Raw genomic sequence first — 19,883 nt, 5'->3', positions numbered from 1 at the left:
GGTCTAATCCTCTGTGCTAGGTTACCTGGGCTACAGTGAGAGCTCAGAGATAGGCAGCAGAGACATCATTTACCTGAGTCAAACCGGAGTCCCAGGGGAGGTGTAAACCACACCGTGATGCAAAGCACTTCACAGAATGACCATTAACTGCTTTACTGATGTATGATGTTAATTAGTTGTGACCATGCCTTAATTGCATTGCAATTAAAGAATTCACCTGGCTCTTGGAGGGAGCCAAAATTCTGTTTGTAATTATGGAGCTCTATTTTAAGTCTTTTACTTACTTTCTTCTGACCCAAAACTCCCACTGACAATTAGTCAGAGCCTTCTCTAAGATAGGACTCAGAAAAAGCTACAAGATTTGTTCCAAGTTTTTGGTGGTTGGGTTGGTTGGTTTGATTTGGGTGAGTTGGTTGGTTGGTTTGTTTTGGGTGTTGCAGTGTTTTGGTATTTGGTGGGGTTTTTTGGGTACTTTTTGGGTTTTTTTGTGTGTGTTTGCCTTTGTTTGTTTTCCCTGTTCCTTGTCCCCCAATTAATGAAGGAGACTTTACTTGATCTTTTGGAAAAATTATTCTTTTTGTCTTGTGGGCTGCAATTGCTTAGCAAATTCTTATTATGTGGAAAAAAATGAAAAGTGATTGTTTGGGTTTTTGGGTTGTTTGGTTTTTTGTTTTGATTATTTTTTCCTCCCTCCCTTCTCCCAAACCCTCATACTTTTCTGTTTTAAATTTTAGGGCTCTTGCACATGAGAAGTTCACAAAGTAAGTTTGTGGGGCTTGTTTGTTTTTATTGATGGGGATAATTGCTTAAAATACTTGTACTAGTCAATAATAGCAGTGGTGCATTATTCAGTATTGTGTCTCCAATGTTTTTATCTGTGAGGGGTTGTAAGCATGTTCTGTTAGCAATAAAAAGATGTCGTTTTCTTATAAATTTATGGTGATGGCAGGAGCCCAAGGACTAAAGACACTGGATGCTTATAGAATTTACAAACGAGTTTGTCACTGCACATCTCTGAAAGCTTTTCTAGGCTATTGTGAATAGACAATGTCCTTGGTAATCACTTTTAGACCTCATATTTCCTTCCTGTGGAAGCAGTTCAACTTGCTTGTCTCTAAAGTGCATGAATATATATTGTTTAAAGTGTAATCCAAGAGAAACGTGACACATGTGAGTACTGCAACCAGCAAATGCTTATTCTTGCCCTTTTAACTTTTTTTTTCTTTTTTCAGGGAGCTGAAATACGTGATTCAGAGATTTGCAGAAGACCCGAGGCAAGAAGTGAGTTTATTGCCGGTTTTACAGAGAGTATTAATTGGAGGGGTTGCAAATATACTTGTTTGGAAGATCTCTCATTGAGTAGTTTGGTTCAAAACGTGGTGTGGTTTTGCTGTGCTTAAGTCTCCTAGGGAGTAATGACCACTCAGGCTACGTGGTGTAAATGTGTTGTAACCTGCTTGTCTGAGGAGGACATCAATTGATGTCCTTGCTCCACAGTAAACTGCAGCAAGAAAGATTTCCCCACTCTATTGAACCTCTCAGAGTTTTTTGTCTTCCATACCAAAAAAGGGAAGCGAAATCCATGGATCCATGCAGCTTACAAAATAACAGGTTTTATTTAGCTGCATTTCAGTTCCATTGTGTGCAAATGACCGTAATTCTCATGAATTAGCAGGAGAAAGGGGGTGGGAGGTGTGTTACTGGAAGGAGTGCAGAGCCGTAGCCTCACGGTGTCTGGCTGCTCCGTAGCCGCACGTAGGGCTTGTTCAACATCACCAGCCTTGGCTGAGTCAGAGGGAACTTCTCATCCGCATTAGTTTTTGGTGTTGGCATAAAGGGAAGAAAACTCTCTGAAACTGTGGATGAGGAGGCTGTGTCGTCATCATCGTTGCCCAGAACTCCTGGTTTTCATGCTTTTTTTGTGACCAGTCATCAGCCTTGTCAGATAAGAAAGATCTCCTTGACTTAGATGGCACCAGGATTTCATCTGTCACTAGTGTTACATGCCCGATGGAAAGAGCATGGGCTTTACCTCCCTCCCACCGCCCTCAAAAACTGAAATTGAACATCTGTCTCTCAAGGGTGTAAAAAAACCCAGCTTAATTATGACTCCTGCTAAACTGTGGGACTACATAAAGTAATCTCTGCAGTGGACCACGTTTAGACTAAAGGTTGCTCACTGGTGCGAGTTCTTCTGTGCAACTTCTGTCTTACGTATCCCCGTTGAATTTTCCTTGTGGATTTCTTGCACCCTGACTCTGGTCAAGTTTTATTACAGCAAGACTAATAGGAATTTTTAATTGTTGGAATGAGCAAGACATCAGCCACTGCATTTGGTATGCAGATCACATCAGAAGTACAGGCATGCATCAGAAATACAGGCACACATGCTAGGACGATGGGAGAAAATGGCCGAAGCTCAGAAATCTGAGTCTTTTTTGTTGGTGGTTCTGGGTTTTATTTTTGTTCTTGTTTTCTCAAGTGAAAGGAGCTGCTCTAGATTATAGCCATTATAGTCTGATCTCTGGAAAGGGAATGAAAAAGGCCACACAATTAGTGTTGATACAACTTCCTTACTTATTTATACTGAAAAAAAGGATTTTGTGAGTGGAGACTTGCCTTCAGCTCTGTAGGTGGGAATATTAACCATGAAATTTCCAGTGGGGTCCCTGGTTTTGCAGAACTACTTCTTTTGGCCCAGCGTGGGAGACGCTGGTGATTGTTGGCAAGAGCTGTAACCTTCCCAATATCTTCACTTTTTGGCAGGTCCACTCCTGTTTGCTGAGCGTGCGGGCTGGCAAAGACGGCTGGTTCCAGCTCTACAGCCCCGGAGGGGTGGCGTGTGATGACGATGGAGAGCTGTTTGCCAGTATGGTACGTGTCTGCAAGAATGTGAGTTTAGTGACTTCTTTGCAGTAAGTAGCTAATGCGTCGTTCGCCGTAAGAAGATTTACTTGCTTTTGTCAAAAAATTATCAAAATCATGGTTCTGTAAACCACAAATGAAATCTAAATCTTATTATCATTGAACTTCCTTGCAGTCACAAATTGGTTAACGCGTTAGCTTTCTCTTTTTGAACTTTGGTGTATTTTTTCACTGGTGACGTAATGCACAGACCCATGCATGTATATATGTGTGTGCATATGTATGTATTTTTGTATTTATAAATACATGTGTCAGTGTGTCTGTATAAACAGCTCTCTCAAAGAATACGGAACACTGTCAGACAGGGGAGACAGACCATTCTGCACATCCACACCTGTATTTTCATTTATAGGCACCCCTGGAATTTGAAACAATAGTAACATTGAATTAATCAAAGAATGGATGGATGGATAGATAGATAGAAAGGAAAATGTGTTAGCCATTTCTCTGCCCAGTTACATTGTTGTGGGGAGGTGTAATTAGAAACCACCATTCCATGTCCTGCAGTTATGTTACGCTTAGAAGGACTAAGCAGAAAAAAGCAGGTTTTAATCAGTGATGCTGGCACTGCCTTCCTGTGCAACCTGACTCAAGTCACGTAGGTCTTGCTGTGTCTTAATGCTCCATATAGCAACTAAGACAGAAATTATATTATGTCCTTTCCCTGGTAAGGGCAACAACATTTGTTGAAGCTGACTGTTGGGTACAGAGGGAAGAAACTGTCAGGGGGATCTACATGTTGTATGTCTCCCACATGCCAAAAATTTTGGGACATAAAGAACATGCATGTCTGTCTGTACTCTTAACTTAAAACCAGGGAGATCAGGTAGCTTTTGAAATCGATAATGGACAAAGACTGTTCACAAAAGGTTTAGTCCCTCTTCACTGATTCTGTGTATTTTTATGTTTGAAAAGAAAGTTTCTTCAGAACTGTGGGTTTTTTCTTGAGAGCTTTTGTGGTCCAAGATATTTATGAGCATCAGGAGATGGCATGCGTGAGAAAGCACAACACAAACACACATTAATATGCACTACCCTGTGCCCTTTGCAAGGATGTTGATAAATACTTAAAGAGCTGCTAACGACTAACCATAAAGTTTGAAAAACATCCTGTTCTGAGATGGACCATACATTAGCGTTAGCGGCAGTTTATTTTGTCGCTCAAATTAACCTCCAAAAAAGCTTAAAGATAACCGCATGAAATGAAATCCTTTCTGGCTTGAAGCTTACTGTTTTTAAAGGCTGCCCGAGCTGATGGATACTTAAGGAAAAACGATTTTGGTTTTTTTCTAAGGCCTTGCTGGTAATGAAGCCATGAGGAAAAAAATTGCATGGTAGTGCATGGTCCACAAAGAACTGACCCCATTGTGGCATGGTTGTGATATTTTCAGCAGTACTGAACATAGTCCAGGCAATACCATGAGTCAGGGGGACCACAGGACCTATTTACACACTTATTGTAGAGTATTACTGGTGTTGAGTCTACATAATGGAGCTGTTACTGCTCCGGGTCATTGGAAACTATGAATTCTCACATAGTGCTCTGCCAGCAATCTGGTGCATCAGCCGTCTGGGCCATCAAATAAGACTTTCATCTGGGAACCCAAAATTCTCTGCAGCTAATCTCTAGGGCTTTTAAATGGGAAAGATTATTGCCAACCTCTTTTATGAGAAGAGACTCTCATATTTGATTTGTACAAGTAGTTTTCCATTTCCACCATAAGTATTACTATGTGATATCACCTGATGCTTTCTGGAGCTGTGGAGACTCTGCAGGACATTTCTGTCAGCTGGTGGACTCGAAGGCGTCTTACTAAGACAGAGTTCTCAACATTTCTTTCCTTTCAGGGAAAACTGAGCAAAAGGGAAAGCAAAACATGACCCAAGAGCATGAAAGCACATGAAGTGATCTCCAATTTAGGGCTCAGGACTGCTGAATTTTCTTAAGGCATTCCTTCCTTTCCCAGTCAGCTCCTGTTGGTTCATTCTGAACGGGGGATTTTGCCCATCACCAGCCCTTAACCGAGGCTCATGCTCAGCCAGCAGATTGCCAGCACCACCGCCTTTCACCTCCCCGTCCAGCCCACACAGCCCTCGCTCGCCAGCTGGCGTTTCCAGAGAAACCGAACCGCAAACAGATGCGAGAGCAAAACCTCCGGTGGTTCCCCTGGGGCTGGGGGTGATGGCACAGCTGCTCTGCTGTTCTTGGGAGCCTGTGTCAGATCAGGCCCCGGGCTGTCAGCTGAGATCCTTTAGGGACGAAAACCACCCCATCCCTCAGATCTCACTGGGCATCACCTTTTTCAAAAAGCCTCTTTCTTTAGGTTTGTTGCAGGTACTTACATTTGACTTTGTAACAACAGCCCTTCCAGAGGTATGTGTGTTTCTTAGGCTTACACCTCTAATTTTACCTCTGTTTCTCAAATAGGTTCATATTTTAATGGGATCCTGCTATAAAACAAAGAAGTTCCTGCTTTCACTGGCCGAAAATAAATTAGGACCTTGCATGCTACTGGCTTTGAGGGGTAACCAGACGATGGTGGAGGTAAGCCCTAAACATACGTAGTCATATAGATTTACATGCAGTGTCCAGATTCGGTTTCACGCCTTCACGCCACCTTTCCCAGAATTAGATCTAGTGGAATTAGAGAAGCCGAGTTCAGGTTTGTGTCGTATCAAACACCAGCAGTTGTGTTTCTCTTGATTAAGTGGAACAGAATATTGTTGTTCTGCAGATATGAGTGTGAGTTACTTGAAAAGTGGGTGCAAGAATTTTTGGAGAGAAATTATTTGCTATAATTCAGTTGGAGAGGCTATGATGGGAAATAAATGACTGTGATAGTATAGTCTGTGGCGAGGCGTCAGAATTCAGAACCACAAGGTTTTTCCATTACTAGAAATATATGGCGAGGGGTCAGAACTCAGAACCACGAGGTTTTTCCATGACTAACTGCATGGTGCTTGTCTTGCCACCTGCAAAATGAGCAGTGCACAAGAAGTGCATTTACAAAACCTTGTTTACTTGCATTAACATATTTTTTTTTTGTGCATATGATTGGTTATTTTTGTTGCACTAATAGTTTATACGTATTTTTCTGGTTTTCTTCAGCGAAATTTCTTGATAAATGTCATCATATATTTTAAATGGAAATGGTGGCTAAATAGGAATTGGAATATAATGGTCCTTGATATTTTTAATTAAAGATAATTAAAATTATGGAGGAAATAAAATATTTGCATTTGAATTGCAATGGCATGAATGTGGCATGAAGCCATCTTCTCAGTCAGAAGGAATGAGCACTAATGGAAGACAGGACAGACAGTCTGACTTTCAGAGTTAATTCTTTTTGAAGAAAAAGTTGGTTTCTTGTATTGGGAGGTCAGTAAATGTTAATAAGATTCTCTAATCTAGCCTGCACAATGTATGGTCTAAAAACTTACCAGGTAATTTAAACCGGCGTGCCCAGTGTAATTAATACATTTGGAAGAAATTGAATGCAAGCACTGCAGTGACCACTCTTCTTTCTTTCTGCTGCTAGATTTTGTGTTTGATGCTGGAATACAACATCATCGATAATAACGACACCCAGCTCCAGATCATCTCTACCCTGGAAAGCACAGACATGGGAAAGAGAATGTATGAACAGCTGTGTGACAGGCAGAGGGAGTTAAAAGAGCTGGTATGTCGCCCTGCATGCGGGATTGCCATAGCACATTGTGGTCTGTACGCTCCAGAAATGGAGGTACAAAAGAAGGGCAAGCGGGGTGTGAAATTCCCGGTTAACAACAGGATGGGAGCAGTATTTGGAAGATCTTCCTGTGAATATATATACTGTGTGATATTTACTGATGTGTCTAATCCCATACTATGTTTGTGAATGGTGTTCAATAACCTGCTTAGAATCTGTGTGGTAGAACAAAGGTGAAAGCCTGCTGTCTTAAGATCTTACAAGTCAGCTTGTCAAATTCTGCCACCTTTTGACATATGAGTAGCAAATGGTTCTAGTGCTGGCCAGCATTGCTTAACGCTTTGACACTCACAACGTTTCACTGAGGTGGTCTTTAGGTCTAGTTCTCAGAGCTTGCGCCTTTTTCCTGATTTCAAAGACAGAATCTACGGATTGAAGATAGATTTGCTCTTATTAGCGCTTTTTCAGCTATGCAAACATAGCCACAATGTTCCTCTTCCTTCTTTCACATTTATATTTGTCTACCTTAACCCCTGCTCCCAGCCTGAAAAGTATATGCTTTTTTTGAAGTCAAACAAATGACTTTATCAGCTGCGTAGTCTCGCCCCCTTTGCTAGTTTAGGCCAGCATTATAAGGCTGTTTCCTTTAAAGTGAAAGTAACCGAATAACGGCAGGCTAAATCGGACAGAACGCTGACCCATGGCACAAAGACCATTAGCTGCGGTCAGCGGACGTCCCCTGGGTAGCAGCAGGGCTGCATCTAGCACTCCAAAACAATCTGTCAGTGCGGAAAAAGCAGGGAAGAGGTGGAAGGGCTGGCAGGGAGCTTTGAAATAGGAGCAGGGTTTGTTCTACCAAAGAGCTCACTGTACTTCATTCGGGCTGAAATGTAGAATGGCAACTTGCTTAACCAAAGTATCTCCTCTCTTACAGCAAAGGAAAGGTGGTCCCACAAGGTTAACACTGCCCTCCAAATCCACGGTAAGTTAATCATATTGATAGGAAAACAAGCTTTATCTTTCCTGTTTAAACACTTGATGTGTGTTTGCCATGTGGCACAGCGGTTTTGGTCAGTCGAGAGAGGAGCCATTCTGCTTGCTCTGTCAACACAACTGGAGTTCACGCAAATAAGGGCACATTTCTGCTCTTGGGTCCATACAGCATTTTCTAAAGCCAATGCAAGCATCAGACATTCGGTTTATGGTGCTCAGATTTGGAATTTACAGTAGATCTAACGGTAGATTTCGGGACAGAATGTTGCATTAAAAAAGCAACTTCACAATGTCCCATTTCTGGATCTTAGACATAAAAGTTTCAAAGAGACCCATCACTGTTGCAGTTAAGTCTAGTGTAAACTCGACCATACCCAGCTGAGGCCAGGTGACGGTCCTGAACACAAGTTGGATCTAGAACTTGCAGTGGAATCTTCATTAAGTTAAAAGGCCCATCTGCGACATTTGTTGTTACACTGAAGCCTTCGTGTCTCATAAGGATACATGCAAAGAAAATTTTTGTCCTAATGTCTGGGCACATTTTTCCCAGGGTGTGTGAAGCAACACTGCCACAAGAGCACAGCTGCTCGCCAAACAGACAGAAACTTCTCTGTGTGGTTCTCTATTTCTGTAAACAAGTGGTGTCATTGTGCAACTCTTGCTGGTTAACAGCATCAGTGACACCGCTGCAGATGGTTGCAGGCTGAGGAGTCGATAATCTGTCTTATCAATCTGGTGTTTACTTTCAGGATGCGGACCTGGCCCGCTTGCTAAGCTCGGGATCTTTTGGAAATTTGGAAAACCTCAGCCTGGCCTTTACCAACGTGACAAGTGCTTGTGCTGAGCACCTCATTAAACTGCCTTCACTCAAGCAGCTCAACCTGTGGTCAACTCAGGTAAGTGCTTTGCAAACCGGAACTCGGAGCAGGAACCAGTGCTGACTAATTCTGAAATTTCACATTACATCAGCACGAGAAGAGTGTGTGAAGAGGCTTGCTTAGAATGAGTTTGTCCTCATGCTATTTTTACAGGGTTTTTCTATGGTCTAGCTCATCTTGGAGGGTGATTTTTCTTTTTTCCTTTTTAAAAAAATTTTGTAATTAATTTTATCTTAGTTATAACAGGGTTCTGTTATCTGGGGTTTAATGTTCCTGTTAGGCATTGTTGATAGTGTGTACTTTACAGTACACGTGCTGCTGGTCATCTGAGAAGCGCTTATGATTTCACACATTTAGGATGAAAAACAATGATGCTGTGCAGCTCATCTGATCAAGCAAAACACAGAGTCTGTGCAGGGCAGGCAGTGAATGGCCCTGAATGCTGATCAACCAGAATTTCTTTGAAAACAACAGCAACAAAAAGAAACTCAAAGAATTAATAAATAGGAGGGAACTATAATATCCTGAGAAGGTGGTGATTTTGTAAGCAAAAAGAGGCCAAGTTAACTGAATAAATTATTCAGTGGATAATTGAAAGAGCTTTTAGAATTAATTTTTTCTTCCACGTTTCCCTGCTAGTTTTCGTCTCTGAGGTTCTTCACTGAATAGGGTTTCCCCGTTTTCTGTTAGCACTTGTTGGCAGTGCTTGCTGAAAATATTATTATTCTCAGGGCAACCACAAAAAGCAGCTTTTTATTATTTTTTCACTCAAATGTCATGTAAATACCTTGTTTTCATGCTACTTTTGTACCCCAGAAATTTCCTCTTTTTGTGTGAATATGAAATGAATCTGATTGCTTGCTTGTTTTAAGATGGTCTTGTATCTCCTCTAGATTTGTCCTAACAATGTAACTTTGGGATTTTAAAACTTTGATGCTTATTGCTCAAAATGAGTTTGATTTCACTGGAAAAAGAGCCTGCTTTTTCTACTATTTTTTTTTTTAAGGACTTTAGATTCCATTTTATTTTTGCAATACCCTGGTTTCCATTAATCTAGAATTTAGAAACATCAGAAACCAAGTGGGTCAATGGAACAATTTCCAATCAATAGTACATTGTTCTTGAGACCAAAATAGCTAATTAATACCACTTGCATTATGCTTTTTTTTTTGTGATGTGGTTGAGAACTGGCTGAGACTGCCATAACCATCTTGTATAGCCTGGGTGGGAGCTCTCTCATGCAAAGTCCAGACTTCAGAAGCACTTTTCTAATTAAACACTGGCCTGTGGTTAAGTGCACACAAGTCACTTAATTTTTCTCTTCCCCATCTGCAAAATAGGGATAAAACTATTTGCTTTGTCTTGTCTCATTTGAGATTGCGGTGAACAATCAGAGTGTGGCTCTGAGGGCTCATCTGCAAACCTGGGTTCAATGTGCCCTGTTTGCACTTGCGCCTGATGTTCGTGCACTGGTTGAAAACAACTTTGCTTGTGCCCCCGCAGTTCGGAGACGCCGGGTTGCGGCTTCTGTCCGAACACCTCACGATGCTGCAAGTGCTCAACCTGTGCGAGACGCCCGTCACGGATGCGGGACTGCTGGCGCTTAGTTGTAAGTCACCCAAACAGACTACAGAGGGAAATTCTGTGTGTTTAGAGGAATTTGCGTGGGTTTAGACAAAGATCGATTTCTTGGCTATCACAGTGACGCTTCCGCCGGGATGTAGGACAGGCTGTGGTTGTGTTTGAGTTTAAGCTTTGCTCCTCCGTGGCTGCTCATCTGCAGGCGGGGCACACGGGACAGTGCTTTGAGCTTGATGACTCTTCATGGCCTCGTCTGGGCTTTGTTGTCCCAGACTGTGCTCTGGCTTCTTGGCTGCATCTCACATGGCAACCTGTTGACCTAGGGCTTCCCAGTTTTTACGCACACCCTCCTGTGTGTGTCCCCTCTGCATGGGGGTCTGACTTTGTACTGCAGGAGGGGAAGATTGCGTGGCCACAGAGCCACTTATTAGTGAGTTTAGCAACCATGCGCAGCAGGTTTCATACCCTCTCTGGTGTGTTCTCTTCTTCCTTCTTTTTTTGGAGAGGTGAAACTCTCACTATTCTTAATTTAAACAAGGCAAGGCAGAGCAGGGACATCTGAGCAGTGTTCGGGATTCCCCTGTGCGCCGAGAGCTGCTCGACATGCCAGAGTGAGACCCGTTCCCACATCCAACAGTGTATTATAGACCTCGCCTGTTGGGTTTAAAGGGCTACTTTAATAGGCTTGATCCTACACAGACGTGCCAGACAGGCCAGTAGTTATGGCTCATCTTAGGAAACTATTCTGCTAAGTACTGGAGCCCAGAATGGAAATGTGGGGGGAGGAGAGAGGGAGGACTTGCCGGATCAGCACGGCCCCTGCGCGCACCAAGCAGAGCACTGAGAACGGGCACTGCTCAGAATAATGTGCAGGAAACTGATAATAAGAAGTTGCCTGAACTCCTTTGAAGTTTGCAGACTTAAGCATATGCTTAATGGCCCTTCCTAAGTAGGGACTTTTTCCTGGATGAGGGCCCAAACAGCTGTTTATCCATTCGTACTTCTATATTTTACACTGTTCAGCTCTTTCCTGAGAGTACTGCACATAGTCGTGTTGTGTTTATGCTTTGGCCTACTGTAAGCCAGATATGTTAAGAAAATGTAGCGTGATCATAAATATCTGTGTGTGTATTTTCTCTTTTAGCCATGAAGAGCCTGTGTAGTTTAAATATGAACAGCACCAAACTTTCAGCCGATACCTACGAAGATCTCAAGGTATTTCTGAATTGCATCTACTAAAGATGGGAAGTAGCTGACCCAGGAGGATTTGTAGATCTAGCAGGTGTATCGGGGTAGTGCCCAGCACAGAGAACTGGCCCCATGGAGTGGGCAGCAGGAAAGTCTTTTGAAGAGAGTGAAGTGGATTCTTTTGGGGAGGTGATGACTGAAAACAGCATTCTGAGGTTGCTGGCTTTGATGGACTCAGGAAACATTTAATATGCTGAATGGATGAGTATGAGATGGAATCAGAAACTGGATCTTTCTGCCAGTGCTGTCAACAGTAGAAGTTTCATAAATAGGGATATATTGGTTGTTTCTGATGAGAATAGACAGGTGTCCTGTACTGTTAACAGGACCAAAAGTAATGTGGGTGAAGAGCGTTACGGAGCTTTGATTGACAATGCAAAGGGAGAATTAAAAGCATTGAGGAAGGTGCAAGTTTATCTTGACTCTGCTTGGACTAGAACTGAGCTTTAAACAGAAACACCTGCACAAATGCCCAGTTCCTGAGTTTGACATGTGAGACATCTGGTGTTACTGTTTGTACGGTGAATTTGGCACCACTTTGGCAAAATGGTGTAAAGATCTAGAGTGTAGCTGTGGGAGGGGAATGGCCCCAGGTGGTTTCACACAAAGACTTCCCGAGAGGTATTGGCTTTCGTGACTTCATGCGGACTTTGTCTTCACTCTGGTGTTGCGTGAGTCACGTCTCCCAAAGCCTTGCCTTATAAACCCAAGCACTCAAGATGAAACTCCACTTAATGTTGTCCTGTGTGTTGAAACCTTAGATTGTGCCGGATTTACTCAAAGAGGTCACAACCTTTGGTTGAGTTTTGAAGTCCTGAAACTGCTCTGCTTTCAAAATTCACTGCAAACTTACATTTTCGGTTCTGGCTGTGGAGCCAGGGCTCCCCCGGGGCCCTAGTTGCAGCACTGTGAGCATGCAAGTTTTCAAAACTTGTGTCACAATTGTATATGTAAAGAAGTCCTCAGAATTAACAGCTGGCTTGCAGATGGGTTCACACAATGGAGCTTGTATCAGGCCCCAAGCATTTACAGACAGTCAAGGTCAGTGCTGTATTTGGCCCAGGGCTCTGAAATCAAGTCTATCAAAAGCCTCCTCCAGTCCTACTGCTGCTTCTGAGCCCCTTTGCCACGAGCTCCAGACCAAAACTCATTTTCCTAACCAGTTCCCTCTGCTCTGGTATTGCATTAACAGTCCTTAGCGGCGACACAAGAAAGTGACTTGCCAGGGCAAACAGCAAAACTGGCTGTGAGCGAAGTCGTGATGATTGCAGAGAATTAAAAGATCTGTTGCGCATCACTTTTCCCCCTCTCACCTCTTTCATTGAGATTTATCTTAGTGGCCTTTTTTTTAGAGCTCTGTGTGTGTGTGTGTGTTCGAAGGGAGGGTAATAGTTTCTCTGCCTGGAGCACATGGTTGTAGGTCTGTTGAGAACAGCTCAGACTTCAAAGAACGTATTTTTGATACAAATCTTTCCTCCTTCTGCTCTTAGTCTGCGAGAGGCTTTGGGACACAAGCCAGTGATGACATTTCCTCTCCGCTCCATCCCCCACCCCGCTAACCACACTTGCACACACACGGACACCCACATATGTACCAGGCAGGCTGAACCAGACAATAAATAAACACCCACCACTGAAGTCATTATTGCCTAACTGAAAAATTATTTGCTGGCAGTGTCTGTAGGGTTATGACTTGCTCTTATCAAAATATGCGTGCACATAAATCAAGGAATGAGGTAATAATGACTCCTAGAAACTTCCAACTCCTCAATTATGCCCTAGCCTAATTAAACGTGTTTATTTGTTTTGAGAGAATTAGCTGTACAATTATGGTCAGCGAGCATGGAAATGGGATTGACAAGCAAGAACAGAGCAAACAGCCGATTCCCGTCTGCCTCGTGCGGGGTAATTCAGGAACAATATGTCCAAATGCAGTGGAGTTATGGAAAGGAGGCCACAAAGACACCTAAAGTTGCTAACGCGCTCCAAAACTTTAATATGTGGAGGGAAGAATCAAGCGGTGACTTGGTGTACAGGCTGAAGGTGGAACGTGCGGCTGGCTGCTCTATGTTGAGCCCACGGCCTTCGTGGCTGGGGTCTCACAAACAAATTTTTGCTCAGCATTTGTATAAAAAATAAAGATCTGGGCACTGGTGCATGGGTTTTAGTAGAGCCGCTCGGTTTTGCCGCAGGTGTGACTTAAAGTGTGTGTCTGCAGAGACTCGGCATCGTGTTCACCCAGTAACACCAGTTGCTCCAGCTGTGCTGAGCTCAGCGCTGGTTCTCTGCAGCGTCGGGGTCGTGGCGCATCTTCCTGCACTTTGTGGCCGGTAGATCGATCCCCCGGTTTGCTGACGGTACAGATTTGACAGGAACTGTTTTCCTGAGCGCCTGTCACTAATTCTGACCTTTTCTTACCATCCCGCACAGGCGAAACTCCCCAATCTGAGAGAAGTGGACGTCCGCTACACCGAAGCCTGGTGAACTCTCCCTGTCTCCGACTCGCCTCTTTTGCTTCTCACGAGAAGGAAAAGATTTTTAAAACAGAGAAAAACAAAACCGGAAAATAACTTTTGGCTAATACCTGTAGAGCAGTGAGTCCTGGGACTTGGTGGTAGGAGTCGTGGTTGTGGGGTAGAGGAGTGACGTTGTGTGTGTTGAGGGGACCGGGCGAGCCCGGACCCGGATGGATTCTTTCAGCTTTGTGATTTTGGAATCAACATAATTTAAATTGAAAAGGAGGAAAAAAAAAAATTAAAAAAAAAAAAAAAAAGGAAAAGAAGAGGACTTTGTAGCAGCAAGAGGATTATAAAGAGGAAAAAAAACACCTTTGTGGGTTTTCTTTGCCTTTGTGTTTTATGCCATGTGGAGAGAAAAAGAAAAAAAGTCATTTGTCATGATTGACCTGGGTTTCCTTGGCTGGCACCCACCTAGTCAGAACTCCTCTTTCACCAGTTTTGCTCCAGAAAATCAAAATTACAAAAATCTCAAGAGAAGAAAACCAAAACCAATATGATTTTCACCTCCCGCCGTGTCCTTGCAGTTGTTATGCAAAGTAATTTTGTTGTACATAAGATTTACATAATGCACCTATTTAAGAAAATGGTTCACAAATAACAGGTCTGGGACCTGTCTTTTATTTATGAATTGTTAATTCTTTTACCCTTTTTTTTGCGTATAGTACTGTATAAACTAGTTTGCTGTCTTGTTGTTATTATTTTTTTTAAAGGAAATGTCCTCCTTGAAGAATTGCCTTTCAGTAATGCATACTGTATTCGGCTCCCTCTCTGTCACAACATTCATCGCGTTGTCTTTTTGATTTCAAAATGCCTCAGATGTTATCAAATAGGAAGGAAAATATCTATCAAGGGGGGTTGGGTGGGTGGGAGGCACGGGGATCAATAAAAATTACATTTCCTTCCGAAGTCTGAAAACTTTCTTCAGTCTTTTAAACCGCCAGGTTTAAACATGGGAGCTGGGGGAAAAGACGTTTGTTTTGCCAATGGAGTATTCGCAGAACTCTGTAGATTTTGCAAGTTGCCTCGGTTGGTTTTCTGTTTACGTCCAATATTTCAAAAAGAGAAAAGAAAGTTGTCCCTCCATGTTGTGCATCAGCTTTTCCTTTGTTTTCCTCCTCTGCCCCCCGTCCCTCCCGTCCCCGCTCTGTGCTCACATTGTTCTGCATGTTCCTCTGGGGAGATGGAAGAATCGCGGTGTTGCTGATCCGATAGCTCTGACCCGTCTGTACATGTGACTGCTCCCTTTTCCAAATTCCACGGTTGCATAGATGATGATTTTTTTTAAATTGTGGTTTCTTTTATAACTATGCTGTTGACTTTTTTTTTTCCCATAACAAGCCTTCGTTGTACAGAGCTGCTTATTTTAAAAAAAAAGAAAAGAAAAAGGAAGTTTTTCCTCTCTTTAACACCTTTATTTTGTTCTTCGGCACCTCAAGGTTTCACATACAGGCAATGTAATTTTTTATATATAAATATATATATATTTAATCTTATTCAATGGAAGCCAAGCTTTTGGTTTTGGTTTGTTGTTGTTTTTTGGTTGTTGTTTTTTTTTTTTTAACCTTTCTTGCTATATAGCCGCCCCCTGCCCAAATCACGTTCTTTCTTTTTTTTTAAATAAATGAAACAGAAATTGAGTCTTAACTCATGTAGTGTGCCAGGTTTTTTTTTCCCCTTCAAATCCCAAACTGTACGAGGATGCAGTTATGGGAAGAAAGAAGAAAAGAAAAAAAACAATTACGCCAACATTTTCCTTAGCACTGTTGCTTTTACCAATGGTTTACTACTACTGTTCTGTAGCTGTGTACAAAGAGATGTGAAATAATTTCAGGCAAAAATAAACTGTAAGTGAATATCTTTTAGCTGCGTGCTTTGTGTTTTCTTGGAAGGAAGCTGTTGCCGGCCCGCTGACGCAGGGATGCTGTGGGAGGTGTGGAGATGCCACAGCCGGAGCACGACGGCTTTGCCGAGGATTGGGTCTCTTTCCTCCCTTTCCTCCCATTGCAGAGCAGGGGACCAGCAAGCAGCCATCATGAGTGTGTGTCACCAGCCACTGGGTTTCGGGGCACTGTCACCTGGAAGGGACGCGGAGGAGCAGGAGGAGGACAGCTGAGTCTGCGCATCCGCTTCTTGCATCCCTCCCCAAGACCGATTCTCTTTGCGCCATTCCTAATCCTTCACACGCTCAAGGATCCTTGCACTGGCTGTCAAAGGAGTTGCGTTGGCAGGGGTTCTTTTGCACCAGTCGCCTGCAGCATTTGCAGACTCGACAGGTTTCCCTATATTAAGGTGCATTTCAGGGCAGCATCCCAATGGAAGGATGTGCTGCATTTGTGTTCTGCTCGCTGTCCTTGATAAAACATGCTGGTGTGTGGGCTGGACACCAGCAGAAAATCCAGCTGGAGCGTCACAACTCCGCTTTGATGATGTACACAATTACTAAACTTCTTTAGCTTTTAAACAAATGGGCCCCACTTGAAACCAATTCCTGCAGAAGTTCTGAGTTCATCACTTGCATTACATGGCTCCTCTACTCTTGTTTTTATCTGTATCTCTGTCCTGTTCCATAAAACAGGATTTAGGAAATGGAGGAACACAAGCATTTGTTGTGTGTTTCCAGGCAGGGTAAGAAGTGCTTGCAGGATGGCCCTTGACAAAGAGAATAAACCATGCTTTTGTTTTATCCGCACTGAAACAAGACAGCTGTAGCTGGGGCTGCCAGGCTTTTTGAGTCTCTTCCCCTCGAGCAGTCACTGCGAGTGTGGGCTGTCCTGCCCTGGCAATGGCAGTGACTCCACAAAGCCTTTCTAGACCCTGAAGAGCAAGAAGTATTCCTGTTATGTCGCATGAGGGACTGAAAATTTGCCCAAGGATGCGGAGATTTACATCTTGGTGAAACGCTGGCAGACATTGGATGTAGCTCGTCTTCCATGGGCAGTGACCCCTTCCCCTGCTGCTCCCCAGGCTCTGCCTTTGGGGGAACTGGGCTCTGCTACCTCAGCACTGGAAGAAGTTTCAACATCCACCATGCGATGGTTTTGCTCTAATGCCACGTGAGCGAGGTGAAATGAGTAGGGAAAGGATGTGCATGAGTTCCCCCTTTAACACCTGCCCTGGTCCTTTCTTCTGCAACCACCTGAAGCATCCTGCTCCCTTGGGCTTTGTTCCCTCTCCTGAACCAGCGAGTTGCAATGGCCCCAGGCTACGCAAAATCGGAGCAAGCTCCAAGATGACCAATGTGTAATTGCCAACAGCAATTACAGAGCAGCATTGTTAGAAATTTCTGAAGGTTGCATCGGGCTGGGGATTCTCGTATCGGTTACAAAAGCGGATTAGATGTGGTGTAACAGGAGATGCTGTGTCTCGGCTTGTGCTCAGAAAGGGTCTTGTGAGTTTTCTCTACTACAACACCGGGGTTTGTAGAAGGCCCGGGTGGTTTCACTGGCATAATTATGCCTTTCGGCTGCTGCTTCCTGATCTGAGCCATTAAAGAGCTGCCCGGTGGCACTGGGGTGGTTACTGCAGCCCATCTTCCAGAGACTGCAAATACCGGGGGTTTGTCTGACCTACAGCTTCTGGCTTTCAACCCAAACTACTGCGACAGCTTTGATGCGGGTCCAAAGAGCGCAAAGCTGCAGCACTGCCTGGTTTCAGCAGCAATTTTCTGATGTCCTCATTAAAACCCTGCAGTTGTCCTCCCTTCCTGTTGCCTCTTGCACTGCTCACAGCTATGTTTTGAGTTTCAGAAGAACAAATGCAGAGATGAATCTCACAGAGTGTTAGTTGCCTCCACGTTCCCAGCTGGGTGGATACAGCTTGTCAGTTGCTCAAAGAGTAAAATACCTGCCTGAAATCCTGATGATTCAGTGTGGATTTGCTTGGAGGGAAGTGCTGAAGCAGCTGCTGACCTGAGGAATTGTCCTAATTTTAGCAGGTAAGAGCTTGATATGGCCTGTTCAAATGGTCCTTTCACACAAGGTGAAGCCGGGGTTATCTACAAGTCTTGTCCATGAGGACCTGAGGCTATCTGCTTCACACTGGCTGGGGGACCTCATGGGGAGATGGTGGCACCGGGGTGGGTGTGGAACATCTGGGCTGTACTCGGGGCAGATCTGCGGGTTGTTCGGTGCCCTCCTGAGGTCTGTGGGTCTCCTGATCTCCTGAGAGCTGGCCGCGTATCCCCAGAATGGGAAAGTTGTGTCAACAGGCTTTGAGCGGGCCTTGTCTCCACATCAGGGTCACCACCGCCAAGCATGGGAGAGGCTCCATCTCTGAGCTGTAGCACCGAGCACAAGAAGCACCTCTTGATAGTCTCCACTCCTTTTGCTTTACAGAGAGCATCGAGATTCCATTCAGGTAAGGTCCTCTTGGAAATACCACAGGAAGGTCTTCGGGGCGAGCAGAAAGACTTTGTTGGTAGATCAGTGTAGGGCCTGGACTCTGGACTAGAAGCTCTAAATTCGGTGAAGGTTAAAAAAAAAGTAGTAACAACAGGCTCAACAGCAAAGCGTGGGAGCCAACTCTGTCCGAGACTGTCATCTTCTGGACAACAGCAGGAGCTGGGGCTGCTCCATCTGTGGGATTTCCACTCCCCTGATGGCTGGGAACAGGAGTGACCTCCTGCCTCATACGTACAGGGATTTCTGATCTGGAAAAGAGCTATTTGGAACTTTCCTCACATCTATAAGCCATCAGACCATAGTGCTACCATCGTTCTCATGCTGAAGGCGATGTTGACCTCTCCCAGCCTCTGCAAAGCCAACCAGCTGTACCTATTAGAAAACATCAGTCAACTAGATTGCGGTGTCTTGAATTTTTAATGATTTTTTCCAACTAAATAGAGTACACGCCTCAAAATATTTGTTTTAAGTGGACGTTATTGTACAGATTTTTCCATTTTCTTTTCTATGGACTAGGGTACATAGTAAGTAAATATTTGAGATAAGCCATATTTATTAATAACAGATCTTGGAATATCCATTTTGCAAGTAATATTAAACATGCTGGTATTTTTCCTGCTACCCTGGTACCTGCTTTTTTTATTACTATTCTTTTAGGTGATCTCACTTTCATGCTTGTCAGCAACCAGATAGAAAAAGTACTGTAATTTATTTGTATTTTTAAAATAGGCCCTATCAGATTTTAAATATATATGTATGAAAATCTCACAGTGACCCCAATGGTCATGCAAGAACTTTGTCAATATAGTGCTGCCAATGTAAATATGTGTCCTTTTCCTGCCACTCTCTGCAAAGATCAAAACAAAGGTCTGTATATCAGAATAGAGCTCAGAGCTCATGTTCAGTTCATTATGCAGCACTGAATTGGTCCCAACACCTGAATTAACCAGCTTGCTTTGCAGATCTGCCAGTTGATATAGTAACCAGCTTCTCCTTAATTTTTGTTCCAGATAGGAGATAATATCAAAATATAATCCTTTAATTTTAATGCTGCGTATATTTGAAATTGAATTGTTCACAGCAGCTGAGATGCTTTTAAAGCTTAGCACAATCTCTCCCACACAGAATCTCCCATTTTTCAATCTGCTTTTACTGTAAAATCAGTGCCTTAAATCACATGAAGTTTGGGGTTTTTTTTTAATAAATAAAAGTTTGGGTTGAATATGGAGTCAGAGACCTACTGACTGTTTTACTTGATTAAAAGTGCTGCTAGTGTCTTTGGTATGCAGTGTATCTCATTATATTCAAAATACTGAAACCTTGGCTTAGGGATACTTTTCATATTTTACCAATTATGATGACATTAAGGATAACTAATGTTACTGACTCATTTGGCAGGTGCTTTGAGATCTTAGAGCTGGGTTTTGTTATTTACTGCAGCACTAAGGGGCAAAGTTGTGAACCTTGAAGGTTGCAGAAACGCATCTGTCAGGAATGCTTTGATTTTCAGTCCAAGCATCATCGTGTTAGAAAGATGCAAGTTTCACTTCATTGTTGTTTATTTATGAAAGTGAGAAAAATGTTAAACTAGCCTCTTGACTGGGATTTTCTCTTGTTCTCTGATCCTGTTTTACCAGCCATCTTCCTGCC

At 43.3% G+C, this 19,883-nt stretch overlaps 1 protein-coding gene across 1 annotated transcript in view; it reads left to right on the top strand.

Annotated features, from left to right (window-relative positions):
• CMIP (c-Maf inducing protein) overlaps positions 1–14,693 on the top strand; it is a 130,443-nt gene extending 115,750 nt beyond the window's left edge. The window contains exons 12-21 of the mRNA XM_080352146.1: positions 735–761; positions 1,233–1,281; positions 2,767–2,874; positions 5,354–5,470; positions 6,465–6,605; positions 7,549–7,596; positions 8,357–8,503; positions 9,989–10,094; positions 11,211–11,281; positions 13,745–14,693. Coding sequence (XP_080208272.1) covers positions 735–761; positions 1,233–1,281; positions 2,767–2,874; positions 5,354–5,470; positions 6,465–6,605; positions 7,549–7,596; positions 8,357–8,503; positions 9,989–10,094; positions 11,211–11,281; positions 13,745–13,798 — 868 coding nt within the window. The 3' untranslated portion in view covers positions 13,799–14,693. The remainder of the gene's footprint in view (positions 1–734; positions 762–1,232; positions 1,282–2,766; positions 2,875–5,353; positions 5,471–6,464; positions 6,606–7,548; positions 7,597–8,356; positions 8,504–9,988; positions 10,095–11,210; positions 11,282–13,744) is intronic.
• Positions 14,694–19,883: the final 5,190 nt, after the last annotated feature.

This window comes from Nesoenas mayeri (genome assembly GCF_963082525.1).
Source record: "Nesoenas mayeri genome assembly, chromosome: 12".
Lineage (NCBI taxonomy): Eukaryota > Metazoa > Chordata > Aves > Columbiformes > Columbidae > Nesoenas > Nesoenas mayeri.
The sequence above is the reverse complement of the archived record's forward strand: the minus strand, read 5'-3'. Positions and strand labels throughout refer to the sequence as shown.